Source organism: Dryas octopetala, chromosome 9 (genome assembly GCF_963921425.1).
Source record: "Dryas octopetala chromosome 9, drDryOcto1.1, whole genome shotgun sequence".
Taxonomy (NCBI): domain Eukaryota; kingdom Viridiplantae; phylum Streptophyta; class Magnoliopsida; order Rosales; family Rosaceae; genus Dryas; species Dryas octopetala.
The window spans coordinates 16,218,715-16,236,008 of NC_141374.1; the positions used below are offsets into that span (position 1 = coordinate 16,218,715).

General features: G+C 37.5%; 2 protein-coding genes and 1 pseudogene across 4 annotated transcripts; 1 reads left to right on the forward strand and 2 right to left on the reverse strand.

The window, feature by feature from the left end:
- The first annotated feature begins 188 nt into the window (after positions 1-188).
- Positions 189-2,727, forward strand: LOC147274847 (protein EDS1L-like; annotated as a pseudogene). Its single transcript, XR_015124248.1, has 3 exons — positions 189-536; positions 773-1,516; positions 1,674-2,727. The product of XR_015124248.1 is annotated as a protein EDS1L-like (transcript).
- Positions 2,728-4,672: 1,945 nt separating this feature from the next.
- On the reverse strand, positions 4,673-6,541 carry LOC147274848 (RING/U-box superfamily protein). Its single transcript, XM_086257036.1, has 3 exons — positions 6,315-6,541; positions 6,132-6,195; positions 4,673-5,994 (listed from the first exon to the last, which is right to left on the reverse strand). Exons 1-3 carry the CDS (start codon positions 6,393-6,395, stop codon positions 5,087-5,089), a joined length of 1,053 nt encoding a protein of 350 aa, XP_086113162.1. The 5' UTR covers positions 6,396-6,541; the 3' UTR covers positions 4,673-5,086.
- Positions 6,542-9,962: 3,421 nt separating this feature from the next.
- On the reverse strand, positions 9,963-12,505 carry LOC147274849 (paired amphipathic helix protein Sin3-like 4). 2 transcript variants are annotated; one of them, XM_086228034.1, is made up of 6 exons: positions 12,382-12,505; positions 11,750-11,847; positions 11,457-11,555; positions 11,141-11,314; positions 10,965-11,069; positions 9,963-10,713 (listed from the first exon to the last, which is right to left on the reverse strand). In XM_086228034.1, the coding sequence occupies exons 2-6, from the start codon at positions 11,819-11,821 to the stop codon at positions 10,576-10,578; spliced, it is 588 nt and encodes a 195-aa protein (XP_086084160.1). In that variant the 5' UTR covers positions 11,822-11,847; positions 12,382-12,505; the 3' UTR covers positions 9,963-10,575. The 2 variants fall into 2 exon arrangements, with proteins under 2 accessions (XP_086084160.1, XP_086084159.1); XM_086228033.1 differs by having other exon boundaries at positions 12,329-12,455.
- Positions 12,506-17,294: the final 4,789 nt, after the last annotated feature.

Sequence of the window (17,294 nt, forward strand, 5' to 3'; positions counted from 1 at the left end):
AAGTTCCTAGAAGACGTAGTTGACCCCAAGCCAAGTAGATTTACAGGTCATACAAGGCCAAGTCTATGCTTGTTTATACTTTTTATAGTCGAGGGAATCTTGTTAATTTTCCCAGCCACCCACCCCCTTCAAGCTTACTTTAAAGCAAGTGCCAATGCAAAGCATCTGAACCAGAAACTCACCAAAAACACAAGAATTCAGAGAAAATGGCTACTAAAAGGCTTGGAGAGAACATAGGAATCGGTGAGGAGCTTATCAAGAAAAGTTGCTATGAGTCCTTGAAGGCTCAAAAGTCCCCAGAGAAGCTGCCCTTTTATGTGGAGAATGGCTCATCCGATGCTGTTTTCATCAGCTTTCGGGGATCATGGTCTGTGGATGATTGGTATTCTCCAGGAAAAGCTTTTGGAGAAACAAAGACCAAACTTGCATTCTTTCGTTCTATGAGAAGTATTGGTAATGATGAAGATGCAACTGTAAACCAAGCCTTCCTGCAAAAATTTCAACGTGTATTGGAGAATCCCGAGTTTGAACGTGAGGTATGTTGATTAGAAATTTTCAGTCACTTTCTACTTTTGAAATTTGCCATGCCAGGAAAGCTCATAATCAACATCATAAGTTCATAACTCAGCTTGGTCACCATCAACTTGTAGCAGTAGAGACTATAAACGATTAAGATCAGTTTTCATAGCATGACCAAGCAGGTCTTTGTCTCCTATAGAATTTGAAGGGGAAGGGATCATATAATGTTGTCATTCATTTGTACTTTTCTCAGGTGCAAAAGGCTATGAACCAAAACAAGCATATAATATTTACAGGACACTCTGCGGGTGGCCCAATTGCTGTGCTTGCCACAATCTGGTTCTTGGAGATGTACCTAAAACCCGGCAGCGAAACAGCCTTCTGTGTGACTTTCGGATCTCCCCTTATTGGTGACCATATTCTTTCCCATGCTCTTAGGCGAGAGAAATGGTCTCAATACTTTGTACATTTTGTCATGAGATATGACATTGTCCCTCGGATTTTGCTTGCTCCTCTCTCATCCATAGGCAAAGAACAATTTGAGAAAATCCTCCGATTCTTTGAACACTTCGCAAATGAAATCATTGTAACAGAACCTGAGGCCTCACGTTTCTATGTAAATGTGATGACAAATGCATCATCCCTTGCAAGCCATGCTGCTTGTAATCTAATGGGGAGTACAAACCTGTTACAGGAAACCGTTACAAACTTCATTAAGCCAAAGCTAAGCCCTTACAGACCTTTTGGGACTTACGTTTTTTGCACTGGGAATGGAAAACTGGTTGTCTTGAAAAACCCTGAAGCTGTGTTGCAGCTCTTGTACTACTCTTGTCAGTTAAGCTGTGAAGCTGAAGCAGCAGCGATTGCCCGTAGATGCTTAGAAGAGCATTTGGGGTATGAAAATGAGTTGCGAGGTGATGGTAGCTTAGACATGCAAGATGTGGTTTATGTTGATCAGCTAGAAAAGCTCGATGGTGCCTTGAATGACCTTGGCCTCGTAAGTTCTATCTTTCTTTTCAATCTTAGTCCCCAATGTGTGTGTATGAGTGTGTTTATGGGTACTTTGAACACTGCAGACATCATTATTCTAATTGAAACAAATTGGTTTCCAGTGTCTATAATGTGCTTTGGTGTCATTGCTTGTGAGATTGCAGAGCGCAAGAGCTAGATTGTGCCTTCACACTGCGGCAGAGTCAGAGAAGCAAAAATAGAAAAACCAGAATTATTTTCAGTCAAAGATGGTAGATACTGAGATTGATGAAGCAATTAAAGGACTGGAAGAGCACCGAGCCTTCAATGAGCAGCAAGTGGGATATTACGACGCCTTCAAGATCCAGGACACCGAGAGAGACTTTCATGCTAACAAGAAGAGGCTGGTGCTAGCTGGTCTATGGGATGAGATCATTGAAAAGCTGAAAAAGTTCGAGCTTCCTGATGAATTTGAGGGCCAAAATTATTGGATAGAACAAGGAACCAGGTTCCGTCGAGTTGTTGAGCCTCTTGATATTGCTAACTTCTATAGACATGGAAAGAAGGAAGAGAGTGGACCCTATATGAAAGGGGGCAGGCCAAAGCGTTACAAATACACACAGAGATGGTTTGAGCATCAACAAAATTTGCAGAAAGGTTCCTGTGGGGAGTCCTGCTTTTGGGCTGAGATGGAGGACTTACGCAAAGATAGTAGTAACCAAGTAGAGGTCAACGACAAGGAGATAAGGAATAGGGTTTTGAAACTACAGGAAGATGTAGGACGGTGGATCAGTTCTGAGGTGGTCGGGAGGGATGTGTTACTGGAGAAGTCCACCTTTGTCCAATGGTGGAGCCAACTTCATCCGTCACTCAAAGTAGAACCCATTGTAAGCTCATGAATGGCCGATAAAAGTATTTGATACAACAGTGGTAGTAGTACTACAAGAAAATAACAAGATGATATACACTCATCTTTGATTGGGACCTGTATGTTGTGTCAACTGTTCCCCATTCCTGTCCACCTTACAGAGCAAGGTTTTCCAAGGCCTTGATTTGGGTTTTAGGGTGGGGTGTTTGTTTTTCTTCGTCTCTTGTTAATGTTTGGTTGTGTACTTCTGTTTGTGTTTTGATTGTAATATGCTAAAAGAAATGTTGCCCATTAATAAGTTCACTTCATGTGGAGATTTCGAGCTCAACCTGATTTTTGTGGAATTGTTCAGTTGGGAATCATTCTTCATACATCAAGAAGATCAACTATTCTGTATTCCGACCTTCACACACCACATCTTAAAGTTATAACCAAATCAAAGTCAAAATTGCAAGATTCAATTGAAAACAAATATGGATTACAAATTTTTTTTTGTTCCAATGGCTACACTACATAACAAGAGGCAGTCCTTCAAAGGCGGACATGCACAAGTATAAATTTCATACAACTCTCATCAAAATAATTTCATACCACAACCAAAAGATTCAACATTATCATGCCCAACATGAACAAAATTTCTACAATCCACTTCCTAATTTTCATTGAATATTCAGCACAACTAACATCTATCTATACTTCTCTAAAACAACCAGAAGGGCCCGAAAATAATGGAAGCTCCTGAACTATATTAGGATAAACTTGACCTTCTAATTGGCTTCCCTTCTGTAGATGCACAGGAACCATCTCCCATCTACAACAGCATTATAGTATTATAGTACAGATTGGTTCTTTTTCTGTTATTTTTTTGCATACCCTTTAACTATGGCTGAAAAAGAGAAATCAGATTAGTCCACAGTCATACATTTACCACAAATTGAGGGATATTATCATGATTTGTGCCTTCACAAAAATTTTACCAGGTCTTCCATGGAAGAAGAATTTTACTACCCCAAAAGTACATCACCATCAACAAACAAATTAAAAGTTAAAGAAAGAAAACTAAAAGAAAAACGAAAATATTGAAGTAGCAATACCTTGAAAAGTAACAGGCATTAGTTTACCAGCCTGCCGATAATCCTTGTAATCACCACATGAATCACACACTCCCACTAGATGAACACCAACAAACACAGTTCAAACACCGCCCTCATTACTTTGAATTCTAAAAATGTATTAGTAATAACAAGGACTAAAATCTTTTCTTTATGTGTAGAAGGCCTGTTTATCTATAAAACTACGTGGGAATCAACCATGTCTCACAAAAGGGATGCAGCACTCTGAGCAAAAGATGCTTACCCAATTGGCAATAGAATCCATTCTATAAAACATTGAATAAACATTTGACTTATGCTAGAAGTTGAAAAAGCTGCATAGCCATCAGCAGAGGTAAAAACCTACATGAGAATACCAACACCATTCTAAGCAAGAGAGACAACCCTAGGTTCCTGGCTAGAAAAATGACAGCACTAGATAATTACTAAATTGAAGTGAATGCGTACACTGTAGGATTGCTGTTGAAAATGAGACAGGGCTTATGGAGCAGAGGAGGAAAGGACAAGTTACAAAAAGAACCTCAAGAGACTAGAGATATCATCAGGATATAATGATAACTGATTTGACTCTGACGACAGGGGAGGGAGAGAGAGGAAAAAGGGGGGGGGGGGGAATCCAGCCAGACACGCTGTGTATATGCAAGACACAGATATCAATGTAAATCGTATCAAATTAGGCTCTTTGATCTGGTACAGTAAGCAAAAACATATTATGTATGAGAGCCTTTGAAACAAAGATGACTTTAATCCATCAACATTACTAATTTACTAGAAAAGCAAAAACCTCAAACGAGATATGTTACCTGAATAAAATAATTTTGCTTTAGGGTCTGAGAATATCCATGTTAACCTTAAAAGGCTGAAGCCTATATGCAGAAATCTTGCCCAGTAGAAGCTCCACATGAAAATGTTATACAGCATATCCTAAGAGGACTAAGATCCTCTCTTTTTATTTGAAGTCCACATGGGGAGGTCCATTACATTAATCTCAGCAGTTAAATGATGATACTGATGGCTGAAAAGAATTTACCACAAACAAGATCCACAATTTCTAGATAATCATGATTTAACAGCTGAGATTAATGAATTGAACCTCTCATTTGAATCCAAATCCAGCCTTACTAGAGATGTACAACTATGAAGAAACTACAATGTGGTCTAAACCATTAGGAACCACTGATCAAGGACAAGGACACCTTGTACATCATCAATTAGCAATGTCAATAAAACCAAACTAATAAAGGATAATCAAATAGTTCATACAATATCAAGGTTCTCCAAGAAATTATATCAAGTTAATATAAATGTAAAGTATGAAAGAAAAGCAAGAACAAAAAACGTTAAAAGAAATACCATAACATAGTGCATATTTGTTTCATGTATTGAATTTCTATACCACCTTATCTATTCACATACGAACACTGAGTCCTCTACATCAGCACATGCACCATTTAGATCAGAACCAACTCATAAGAGAAGCAGGTCATTTCCCAGGTGCTCAAAACCCTATACCCACATCTAACTAACGAAATCAAATCCTAAGAGTTCTAGAACACGCAAAACACATGAACTAAACAGAGACGGTGCATACATATCTCACGAAAACAGAAGCTTTTCCTTAAGACCTTGTGATCATGCTACAAGAACGAGCCAACCGGAATGTAAGACTACCTCCATGCACACTTGTCTCTGCCTCAACAGGGTCCTGCTCATAGGGCTTCCTACATCCGGGACAGCGACCATCCTCCTCAAGAATCCTCTTGTGGCAGAAAAGGCAGAGCCGGAATCCACACAGGCATGGTAAAAAGCTCGTGTCGGTGAAATCCAAATCTTCATAGCATATAGGACATGAAGACGGTGCAGATATGACACTGTTACAGGCCCATGGGACATGACCAATGCCATAATGTTTCCGATTCGAATTAGGCAAGCTGAGCTGCTTAGCCAAATTGGGCAGACTCTGCGGGCGAAAAGCATCATCAGGCCTCCACGCTTGGCTATTCCCCGAGGCATTAGGGATGGTTCTCCCACTCTGAGGCTTCGAATTCTCATCCCCAGAACTCGACCCGTTCACCATCTTCCGCAGAGAAACCGGCTGAGCAATTGGTTCGTGCTCTGGGGGAGATTCCAAAAACTGGTTCTGCGGCTTCTCGTCCGCAGCCAAGGCATCAGCCACAGCCTCCCAATCATCCAGGCACCCATCATCCCCACCACCACCATCCTCATCCTCAGTGACATTCCCAGAGCAACAGCCACCACTGCTACTGCTGCTGCTGCTGCTGCCGCTGCTAGACCCAGTAAAGTTAGTCTCGGAATCGTTACTCCCCAAGACACTACTTGTCAAACTGGTCGGGCTGTTCGAGTCCAAATCGCTGTCGTGATGATGGTGGTGGTGGATCGATCCGCCATTCCCTCGACCTCTGGGACCCATCTCTAAATTCTCCAAAGAACGGTGGTTATTGCGCTCTTTGCGTGATTGAACGACACCGTTCTGTTCGTCCTTGCAATCCTTGTTCTTGACAGCACCTAATTCCCATCAAATTCATATCAACCGAATCACAAAACAATATTTAAAAACAAATCCAAGAAGTTAACAATAAATACACAATTACATGCACATTTATGAACATATAAATTAAAAGATGGCAGATTTGCATGCGTACCTTGAGAAAGCCATTGCTCTCGACGAACATCGAGCTTGCACTGCTTCAATTTCGCAGACCTGGCCTGTAAAATCCCCAAAAGAAACCCATAAATTACTAAAGATTGACAAAAAGAAAACACCTTCATACATAAGAATCGAAAGTAATGGAAAAATTGAAAAAAAAAAGAGAATTGAATCTCACCCTCTTCTTCTTGCCCAAATCCCTGGCGTTGTTGTATGGGGCGGAAGGAATTGAAGCGTTGGTGATCGAATCGGACAACATTGTTTCTCAACAGTAAGATTAAAATTTTCAAGATTTAATCAAAAACCCTATAATTTGCGAGAGAGAAAGAGACTTGAAAAATCTTTGAAAGACGGATTAAATGGATAACGGAAATTCGGAAACTTCTCTGCTCCCCTCGCCCTCTTTGTGTTTTACAGAGACCTTGAAAACGGAGGGCCGTGTTACATTTATATAGTGGGAGGGTTTCGCAAATACCCCTGGTTTTCACTTTAATTTCGGGCTTATCCTGTTGAGGTCCTCCGAGTTTTGGTTTATTTCTGAGGGGATGGTTGTGTATAGGGAGGGTTATTTTTGTAAAGTACTCAGGGCGACGAGACCAGGACGGTGCCGTTTGATGGATATAAATAATTAGACTTAAGTTTTTTTAGAAAAACAATTCTTAGCCGGAGACTGAGTATTTTAAAATTTTTTAAAAAAAATTTTTAATTCATAATGAAGTCCTTTCTCAATTTGAAGGATAATTTCATTCATAGAGTGTAAAGTAAGCTTTGTAAAGACTACAGGTTAGATTTTAACTCCTAAATTTTGGGAGCCGTCAAAAAATAAAAATAAAATGACTTAATTAAAAATTCTAAATCACTAACGGACTTAATCTAAGAAAAACTCATAAAATGGACTGGACTTTAAATCTCCATATTTTAAATTCTGTGGACGACGTCGTTTGTGGATATGAGTTGGGTTCCAAGTCAAATTTCCATCAACAATTCTCTAGTAATTTTTTTTTGGTAAATAATTCTCTAGATTTTTTGTTAACAAGAAAAACTTCACCACCACTTCTTTTTCGTTCAAAGTATCAAGAAAAATTTCATACAAATTCGTTTTAAACTCATTTTTTATGGAAGAGATGGGAGAGTGCATTCATTAGATGTTGCATACATCAATCTTAATTTGTGTTAGTGCATCCAATTGTTTTTCAACCCTTTTTTTTTTGTACCATTAACCCTTTACTCTTTTTTTTATTGATAACCAAAGTTGTTTTGGGTCAGTTTTCGCGCACCAGACTAATAATCTCTTGAGCCGGTCAAAAACAGGCAATTCACGCGGGGCCTAGGGGATTCATAAGAGATTTTACCTCTCTTACTACCTGGTTTCAAGGATTGAACTGGAGACTCAAACTCGGGTGTTTGAGTTTACAGCTACACCTCTAAACAAACTCCTCCAACATCTTGAAATTACAATTAACCCTCTACTTTGATCTCTCTAAAGAAATATCTTTATTTTTATTCTAATGTTTTAATAGGTTTTTTTTTTTGGGTGAAAGATGCATTCAATTATATTGTAATAGTTGGATCAACCCTTCTACTTTTTTGTGGACCATGTTATTAAACACCAATATTATTTTAACTTTTTAAGGAATATGGTATGAGATTAATTTGGGAAATTATAATTGATATATATTTCTCTTTTTTTGGTGAAATGCTATAAACTTTTCTCTAGTTTATATAGAACTCTGTCCACCCTACATTTACAACAATGTAACTACATCCTTCAAATGAAAAATACAGTGTACTCGGACATCGACTAATATTTTTTATGAATTAATTTAAATAATTAGATGTGTACAATTTATCTTCCTAAAGTTTATCCATTTGTATGATCTATTTTCATAAAGTTTATCTATTTGTATGCTTATTTCATTCCTCAATGTTAATAAGAGACTTAAACCGATTTGAGTGGCTAATATTATGGGCCACGTTTAGGCTGGGTCGACCGTTGCCCAACTAGGCCCAAGAGTAATATAAACGGACTCATATTTAATAGCTTTACATAGAAAAACATAAATATATTTTTTTATAATAATAATAATTACTATTATTATAAAAGCACGAAATATAGATTTGTCTTCTAATCATGTGATAAGACGCAGTTGTCTTTTGGATTCAGAAGTTAAAGATGGTGATATCACGTACTCAGTTATACTTGCATCCCTAATCATCAAAAAGTAATGTTTCTTTTTTGGGTGAGAACAACCTTTTACTTTCTTTAACCACATTGGATTAGGACATATCACATAACATAACCAATAGAAAGTCAATTCTCAAATATTATACTACCACTCTACCATCACAAAAGATAGGGGATTCCTCACTTGTTAGAAAGTTACTAAAAAGGCATTGTTTATATAATGAAAGAATTTGAGTCCATATGGTATAAAGAAATAGGGTAGTTGATATGGTATATTACGTGCCTCATACTATTTTACTCACATGTATTTGATGATAAATGATGTGCCAATAAATTTTTATTAATTGAGTTTTATTTTTATATTTGGTGTATAAGGTGTTTTCTTGTCAAATGATCTGACATCTTACATTGTTAGATTATAACTAAAATAATTGTTTAAACATAGTCATGTTTAAATGCGTGAATATGATAGATAATATCTAATAAAATAACATATTAGAATGTGTAGTAAATTAACATAGCTTAATATCACTTTTGTTGTAAATATCATTAATTATGTGGTTGTCCATTATCATGTTTAATATTTATGTCATGTAATTTTTTTTTATGTTGTTTCTACATTTCTCTTTATTTTATAACAATTTTTTAATTTTAAGACCTCTAAATTGCGAGTAATTGATTACAAACAAACTTTAAAAGCCATCATGACATCATCACTAGTGTTGTAACATGTGAGACTATTGCATAAGTGGACAATGGGAGAGAATTCGAGTATAATGTGTGAACTTGTCGTATCACGTACGTGAGTCTTGTTGTATAAGTGAGGACATCAAGGTTGATCGCAAACAACCTTTAGAAGTTATTGTTACCTTCAAAAGCTGGTGTTACTAATGTTACAACATGTGAACCTGTCGTATAAGTGGACATCAAGAGAACACGACTACAACATGTAAGTTTGTCGTGTACCATGTAAACTTGGTGTATAACATGTGAGTTTATATTATAAGTGGACATCGAGATCAATTGCAAACAACCTTTAAAAGTGGTCATTACATTTAAAAGACAACATTACAAATGTTATAACATGTGAGTAAGGTGTATACATAAAGAAAGCCTTGAATAAGAAATTAAATATTGATGTCAACCAAAATATTGAAGACATGATCAAGATATAGAACACCAATCCATACTACATTTTGAAAATAGTCATATTTCAACATATATTTGGAAAAATGAATATTTCATATAGATTTATAGAATTTGAAGCCTGTCTTCCTACATGGCCACTCTTAAGTGGACATCCTCATATGGAAATGGATGTTTTTTTACTAATATTCATCCTTAATAATCTTTTAGGCTTAGCTATAATACTATATTCTAGACATGGTGATGTGTCATTTTTTAGCATGCTCTTGTCGTATTATTTTTGTGTCTTATGAAATTATGCTAAACCCAAATTCCATCCTTTTTTGTATTTTTAGAAAAGAGTCAAAGACTTTATGAAGGCAAAGGAAATATATAGAAACATGGGTTATGGCAAAAAAGCAGCTTTTGACTAGGCATAGTATTGTCCATATTCCTGAAATGAGCTTTTTCACTAGCTGCATAATGGTGATGATCATATGCACTATATAATGCATCAAATTTCATATTCAAGGAAGGGACAAAGTACCGCTTTTAAAAGATTCAAAGACAGAGTTACAAATTGTCTAATCGCTCAAAAAGTGTACTGAAATAGTGAAATGGGCTCATTCCCCACTTATTTTGGCTTACATGGATGAGTATGAATGGAAGATGTGATAAACTATATAAACATTCACATTAGAGATAGGCAGCAAATACAACATTTCATGGGCCTTCACATTACAAAGAGAGCCCAAATATGTAGAGGTCCTAATTAATGAGGCAATCAGTGACTCAACAAACCACAAACAATGGCCTGTTTGGAAATCTTTTATGGGCTGCAGTTCCCAATTACCAAGTCATCAAGAAACGAAATTAACAAGCAAACCATTCTGTGATCCACCATTACCTCCTTCACTCAAATTGAAGATAAAATTTGCAAAAACTTTCATTTGGTGGCAAAATATTTAAGTGCAGCTACCAACTCTTCAGTATGTATAATAGCAGCAAAAAACAAGGTGAAAACAAATAAGAAGAAAACTGTTTTCAATCTGAGACTCAATCATGGTGGAGTCTGAGAATAATAGAGCCCAAGACAAAATTACATAGGAGAGCGAAGAAGCACAAACCATCATGGACTACTTTTGGTTTTGGGCTCCATTGTTGGATGTTTCATCTCACTAGTCTCTGGCATTGAAATGGCATCTTCAGGTAGGAAGCGATTAAACTCTCGTATAAGATCAGGTTCATCACCAAAAATAAGGGACACCTGCAGCAATTAATGTAAGAACTTGATCATCTAGTTCTTTTTTTTTTTTTTTTTTTTTTTTTCTAATTAAAAAAGCATGATAAAGTTAATATGTATTCAACATTAATTTTCTTACGGGCTATATTTGGCATGAGATCTCTAATATAAGTAGAATCAACTTATACAAATGGGTCTCATCCCTCTATTAAAAATATGATACCAATTTGATACAAAAAATGTGATGCATGTAACATAATGGCATTCATAACAACCTCTTGTTGTATTTTGTGAATGCTCATGTTTTTTCCTTGATACCCATTCAGAAGATCCACGAAGGTACGGAACTTGTACTTCTGCTCATCATTGTAAAATCGTCTCTGCAAGTTGTAACAAGTTAAAAAAAAATAATAATAATAATACTTTGAATTTTGTTGCTTTAACGTTGTACCTGGACTTTTACTACAAAATTTATCGCATCTTCATAACTAAGTTGTTTTGAGAGATCCATGGTTGAAATTTTTCTTTCGGTTTCCGCCATTGAAGTGCCATCTGGTAGAAAGCAATTAAACTCCTCGAGCAGATCAGGTTCACCACGAAGAAGAAGGAACACCCGCAACATTTTCTTTTTTGTTAAAACCATCATAGAAATTAATTAATATTCAACATTAATTTCAATATATGGACTATATATTATTGGTTTTATAGGATAACAAATTGTTTAAGAGCACAAGCTATATGGGATGTGCATGTGTGGTAACAAGTACCTCTTGCAGTAACTTTTGAGTGTTTGTCTTCTCATTTTGATAATCTCTAAAACGATCCAAGAAGGTTAAGTATTTCTTCTCATCATTGGAAAATCGTTTCTGCAAGTTGAAATAAGTTAAAAACCAAAAAATTAAAAGTAATTTTTTTATTTAGGGAAGTCAAATTTGAAAAATTGTTGAGAAAAATATCTACTAGATCAATAGCTAGTTGATAAAATTTAAAAGTATATATAATCCATCGTGTTAAAAACACTTTGAATTTTGTTGTTTTAACATTGTACGGTTATTTGTACCTTAACTTTTTGTATGAAATCTATAACATCTTGTTTCAGCAGAGGGTCATTAACAAGGAGTTGGGCAGCCATTTTGTATGTCCTCAGCTAAAAATTGTCTGAGACTAAAATGCATAATCAAACAAAACAGAGGTTACGTGATTGGAGAAACAAAAACTTATTAAAGATAAATACTAATATGAGACAATTTTATGTAATGTTCTTCTAACGAATAATCGAATATTATGAAAGATCTTCTTAATTTTATATAATGAAACTCATATGCATACTGTGAAAGAGTGTGAAGCTCACAGTAGATTTCACGCCCAATTTCTACACAAGTGACTACCACAAACAAACTTCAAAGAGTTATAACTTGTAAGAATTAAAAGTTTGCCAAAGAACATATCAAAAGTTGAAAGGGTTGAAATTTATGAACTTAATTAGAATTGTTCCATAGTGAAAATAAAAGATAAAAAATAGAAGAAATCAAATTATATAAGAAATACACCACGAAACAAATTCAGATATACAAAAGATGGTGAACCACTGTGAACAAGTGAACGAGTTGTAACTTTGCAGGCATAAAGTGCAGAATACCTTGAAACTTTTGAAACTCTACTGTGTGTTGCTATGGGGTGGAAAAGGCTAACCTCAGTTCAAAGCTCTAATGGTGTACAAGTCCACAAGAAGTCAATGCCTTAAATTAAAAAGATGTGGAAGAGCAATCACTCTCATGATCTCATCCCTTTTTATATAATATCCTCTAATAAACCCTACCTGTGTACAAATAAGTATCCCATATGTGATATGTAATATGCTAGTAGCTTGCCTTCTTTAAATTAGTTTCATATGGGCCTATGGCCCTCGCTATATTGAACTGAACCCACCCTAACAAAAATGGGTTGGGCTTTATTTTGAAGATACGAATTGGGCCAAGACTAAGCAAGCTTTCTGAGCTTTCACATACCAACAAACCCAAAGAAATAAGGTTTTGGATCCATGTCAATGTCAACTGGCTTTGAACCTTGAAGTCCGCTTGTAGATGTCTGAAAGAGTGAAAGGTGTTTGATGTAATGCAAAAAAAACGAATGCAACACAAATTGCAATTCAGTTTGATCGAATCCAAATAAAGAAGAATCAAAACCTGAACTGTCCTGTCCCTTTTTTCAGTTCACCTCTCAATTTCAGTTCCAACCACAAAGTTGTGTTGTTACCAACCCAACAATTGATTTCATGTATATAGAATTATAGTTCTCACTCATTATGACTCTCTATGATAGCACTAATTCAAGTCTCTATGAAAGCACAAATTCGAAAAATATATGAGTAAAAAGTTTTTACCAACCTAGTTTGTAGGAGTTGAAAACTTTTAATTTATTCAAATTGTTCTATGCTAAATCCACGTACAAAACTAGTTAAAACGACATGTCGTTTTTATTTCTGATGGATCCAAAGTTGAACCGACCCTACCATGCTTAGAGCAAAAATGGGTTGGGCTTATTGTGAAGATATGAATTGGGTCAAGATTAACCAAGCTTTCTGAACTTTCCCAAACCACAAACCAAAGATTTGGATTCATGTCAGCATCAACTGGCTTCAAATCTTGGAGTGCACCATTGGATTTCTGAAAGCTGTTTTATGTAATTCAAAGCAAATGAGGGCAACGGCAAAATGGCTTTCATTTTGATCCAAATGAAGAAGAATGAAACCTGAAGTGTCCCTCCTGTCCTTGTTTTAGTTCACCTCTCAACTTCAAACCTAACCACAAAGTTGTGTTGTTGTCTACCCAACAATTGACCCAACCGCGTGCGATGTCATATTGTCATGTATATAGATCTCACTCATCATGTGGGGTTCTACAATCTACACTTGTAGTATATCTTTTATTTGATGTTGAAGGCCTAAATAAAATTTGCTAAATTGAAGTTGGGCTGTCATATCCAACAGTCTGTGGGTCCCCAATATGGTCATCTATGGCAAAAATCCAAATTCGATCATAATGTGACAAAAAAAAATTGAAAAAGACAAATTTGCGGACAACAATGTGAGATCGGTTTGGGGTGGATACAGAGAGACACCAAACACCAAATTAGAACTATATGTTTAATCCAATCCAATATTTTATGCTAGCTACAATAGTTTGAGTCTAATATTTTGTATAGTATATTAAAGAGCTCATAATTTAACTCCAAGGTGTTAGAAGAGTTAGTTCGAAAATATAGCTGTAAATCTAATTATTTGAGTTCGAGTCTCTAGTTCGACCCTAAAGTTGAAACCTCTTTTGAATCCTTTAACCTCGATTACCCAAAAAAGACAAAGAGCTCATAATCTCATGGAAGAACCATATGAAGAAACTAAACTAAACTAAAACATGTCGATAACATAATTGTAAGAAAAAAACTCATATTGTCAGCATAATATATATTGTTGTCATATTCTTTATAGTTCAAGTATTTTAAACACAGTATATCAAAGCTTTATTTACTAGTTTATGAGTTCAAATTCTCTATCCCTCAATTATTTTTGTCAATATATAATTACACAAATAGAATAATACTCATTCAGTTGTAAGTGTAGCAAAGGTCTCCAGTTGGCTAAAACCCAATGAAAAGTACAAAAATTGTTCATTTATAAGTTAGAAATGAAGAAAATAATTCCACTCGAGTGACGAGGCCAAAGACGTACCATTGCTTTTTTCTTTTATTTATTTGCCTTGAAAGCCAAAGACCATCACATGATTGTCCTCTTCTTTGCATGTGGAATTATGAAGAGTGATGATAAACAAGGCATGATGATACACAATAGTTTTAATGACCACAATGCCACTGAAATTAATTCGAGTCCATCACATATTCACATGGCATGATGGCCCTGGAGAACATGCACACACACATTAGAATTAAAGTCTTTTCTTTAATTCTAAGTCACCCACCAGAAAAAAAGGGAAAGAAAAAACGATGCTTGAATAACATTTTCCAACAGATAAAAAAAATTCCAGAATTTCTGATATTTCCGAAACAATTTATAATTGAGAAAAAAAAAAAAGACCTTATTGAGGACAAGTGAAGGGAATATTTCATTCAACATGCATATTTCAATTCATTAATTTTTGTGTTTTTTTTTTTTTTGATGGAAAGCTTGCTGCTTGCATTAAGGCTCATGGCCAGAAATATCTCTCTCAACAGTGAGAGCAGAGAGTAACCAAGAAGGAAAGGATTCCTTCCACAGTACAGAGGTATCTAGATTAATAGAGTGTTGAGCAACCAAGTGTGCTAGCCTATTACATGATCTTTTACGAAACTGGATGGAGATAGAAGAGAAGGTCCGCAGAAGAGGACGTGCCTCATCGAGGAAAAGCCAAGCCGCAGGGATGCCCTCCATCTGTGTGAAACATCTGACTGCATCCTGGGCATCGGATTCAATGATGCACTGCTGGACGCCGAGGGTCTTGGCCAGCTTGATTCCTTCGAGGATAGCTCGCACCTCAGTAGCTTGCACGGTCCAGGCACATTGGAAAGGCATTGCAATGGCAGCAAGTAGTTCACCCTTGTCATTGCGTGCCACAGCCCCCACCCCCCGGGAGTCACGAGAGATAGGTACTGCAGCGTCAACATTGATCTTCACAGTGTTAGGGGGAGGGGCCTCCCAACAGGCATGCAGGTTTCCGGGTCCAGGAGATGGCTTCAGGTTTGCAGTTCTAAACTCATTGATGTACTCCTCTGTTTTGGTCAGTAGTTGTGCAGCAGATAGGGAGGGGGAGTTATGCAGGATGCAGTTTCTGTCATGCCACAGCAGCCAGGCACCCACACAGAACCATTCAATCTCAAAGTCAACAGCCGTGTTGCATATTGCAATAAATAGATCAGTAAAATCCCTAGGCTTCCAAATATGAGCAACTGCCTCCAGAAAGGAACCAGCCCACAAATCTTTGGCTTTGCGACAGTCCCACAAAGAATGGATCACAGTTTCATAGTTCTTTCCACACCTAATGCAATGGGGGTCATGTCCAATATTTCGTTTGCACAAAGCGACTCGGCAAGGGAGAATGTCATGTAGAGCTTTCCAGATGAAGATTTTGATCTTTTGGGGAATGCGGATCTTCCATAATTTCTTCCAAATAGAGGATAATACAGAGGGGGAGCTAGAAGAAGTGTCAGATTGCAGGCTGGATTGTCGAATGTTCCTAGCCACCCAATAGCCGGAGCGGACAGAGTAGATGCCATTTTTTGTGTGAAACCAAGCTTGTCTATCAGGGGCATTGAGTTGTCCAAATGGGAGGCCGAGTATGGCTTGCGCTTCCGGGGGGGGAGAAAGACTTTTGGATTAGATCAACATTCCATGCTCCGGAGATGGTTTTTAACGCTGAGACAGTGCAGTTGGCATCCAAATATGTGGGGGGGGATGAGATCATAAGTGTCGATGGAAGGGGAACCCATCGATCCTGGTATATGGAGACGTCGATCCCATCCCCAATTCTCCAAATCAGACCCGTCTCCAGCACTTCAATTCCCCAGAATAGACTTCTCCACATATAGGAAGGCCTATGCCCAAGAGTGGCATTTAACAGGCTAGAATCTGGGAAGTATTTTGCTTTCATGACACGGCTTACCAAAAGTTCAGGGGATTGTAGCATGCGCCAGCACTGCTTTGCGAGAAGGGCTTGATTAAAGGATCGGAGGTCATGGAAACCGAGCCCTCCCTCCCTTTTTGGGTTGCACATTTTTGACCACCGAAGCCAGTGTAGACACCGTTTGTTCTCATTCTTACCTCACCAGAAATTGGTGATCATATTTTCCAGTTCGGTGCAGACATTCTCGGGTATACGGAAACAGCCCATCACATACATTGGCATAGCAAGTGCTACAGATTTAATGAGCACTTCCTTCCCCCCAACAGAGAGAAATTTTTCTTTCCAACCTGATAGAGTTCTCCTCAAACGATCTTTAACCTCTTGGAAAATGATCCGCTTATTTCTTCCTGCAAGAGTTGGTAAGCCCAGGTACTTCTCATGGCATTGGACAATGGGAACCGAAAGCATACCTTGGATGGTCAGTTTTGTGGCCGGATCGACATGGGGGCTGAAGGTGAGAGCAGATTTCTGGTAGTTGATTTTTTGGCCTGTCGCCTTCTCGTATAGGTCAAGTATAGCCCGGAGGTTCTGACAATCAGTGGGGTGGGCCTGAAGGAATAACAAGCTGTCATCCGCAAAGAATAAATGGGTTATGGAAGGACCTCCTCTGGATGCCGCCACACCCCTAATAGCCCCACAGGTCTCAGCTTGAGTTAATAGCCTTGATAACCCTTCTGTACATAATAGGAATAGGTATGGTGAGAGAGGGTCTCCCTGACGAAGTCCCCGCTGAGGAGCAATCTTACCGCAAATCTCCCCATTAACATTAATTGCATAAGACACCGTCGTTACACAATCCATGATGATCTTGATGAAGCGATGATTGAAGCCCAGAGAGTTCATTACTTGTCTTAGGTATTTCCACTCCACCCTGTCATATGCCTTGGCCATGTCAAGTTTCAGAGCAAGCTTTGGGCTGCCAGATGGTCCTTG

Coding starts and splice junctions, on each gene's coding strand:
- LOC147274849 (XM_086228034.1), bottom strand. CDS start 11,821: ATGGCTGCCCAACTCCTTGTTAATGACCCTCTGCTGAAACAAGATGTT. Junction 11,315..11,456: donor CTCAAAAGTTACTGCAAGAG/GTACTTGTTACC, acceptor TTAACAAAAAAG/AAAATGTTGCGGGTGTTCCT. Junction 11,070..11,140: donor ATTTTGTAGTAAAAGTCCAG/GTACAACGTTAA, acceptor TACAACTTGCAG/AGACGATTTTACAATGATGA.
- LOC147274848 (XM_086257036.1), bottom strand. CDS start 6,395: ATGTTGTCCGATTCGATCACCAACGCTTCAATTCCTTCCGCCCCATAC. Junction 6,196..6,314: donor ATTTGGGCAAGAAGAAGAGG/GTGAGATTCAAT, acceptor GGGATTTTACAG/GCCAGGTCTGCGAAATTGAA. Junction 5,995..6,131: donor AGAGCAATGGCTTTCTCAAG/GTACGCATGCAA, acceptor GATGGGAATTAG/GTGCTGTCAAGAACAAGGAT.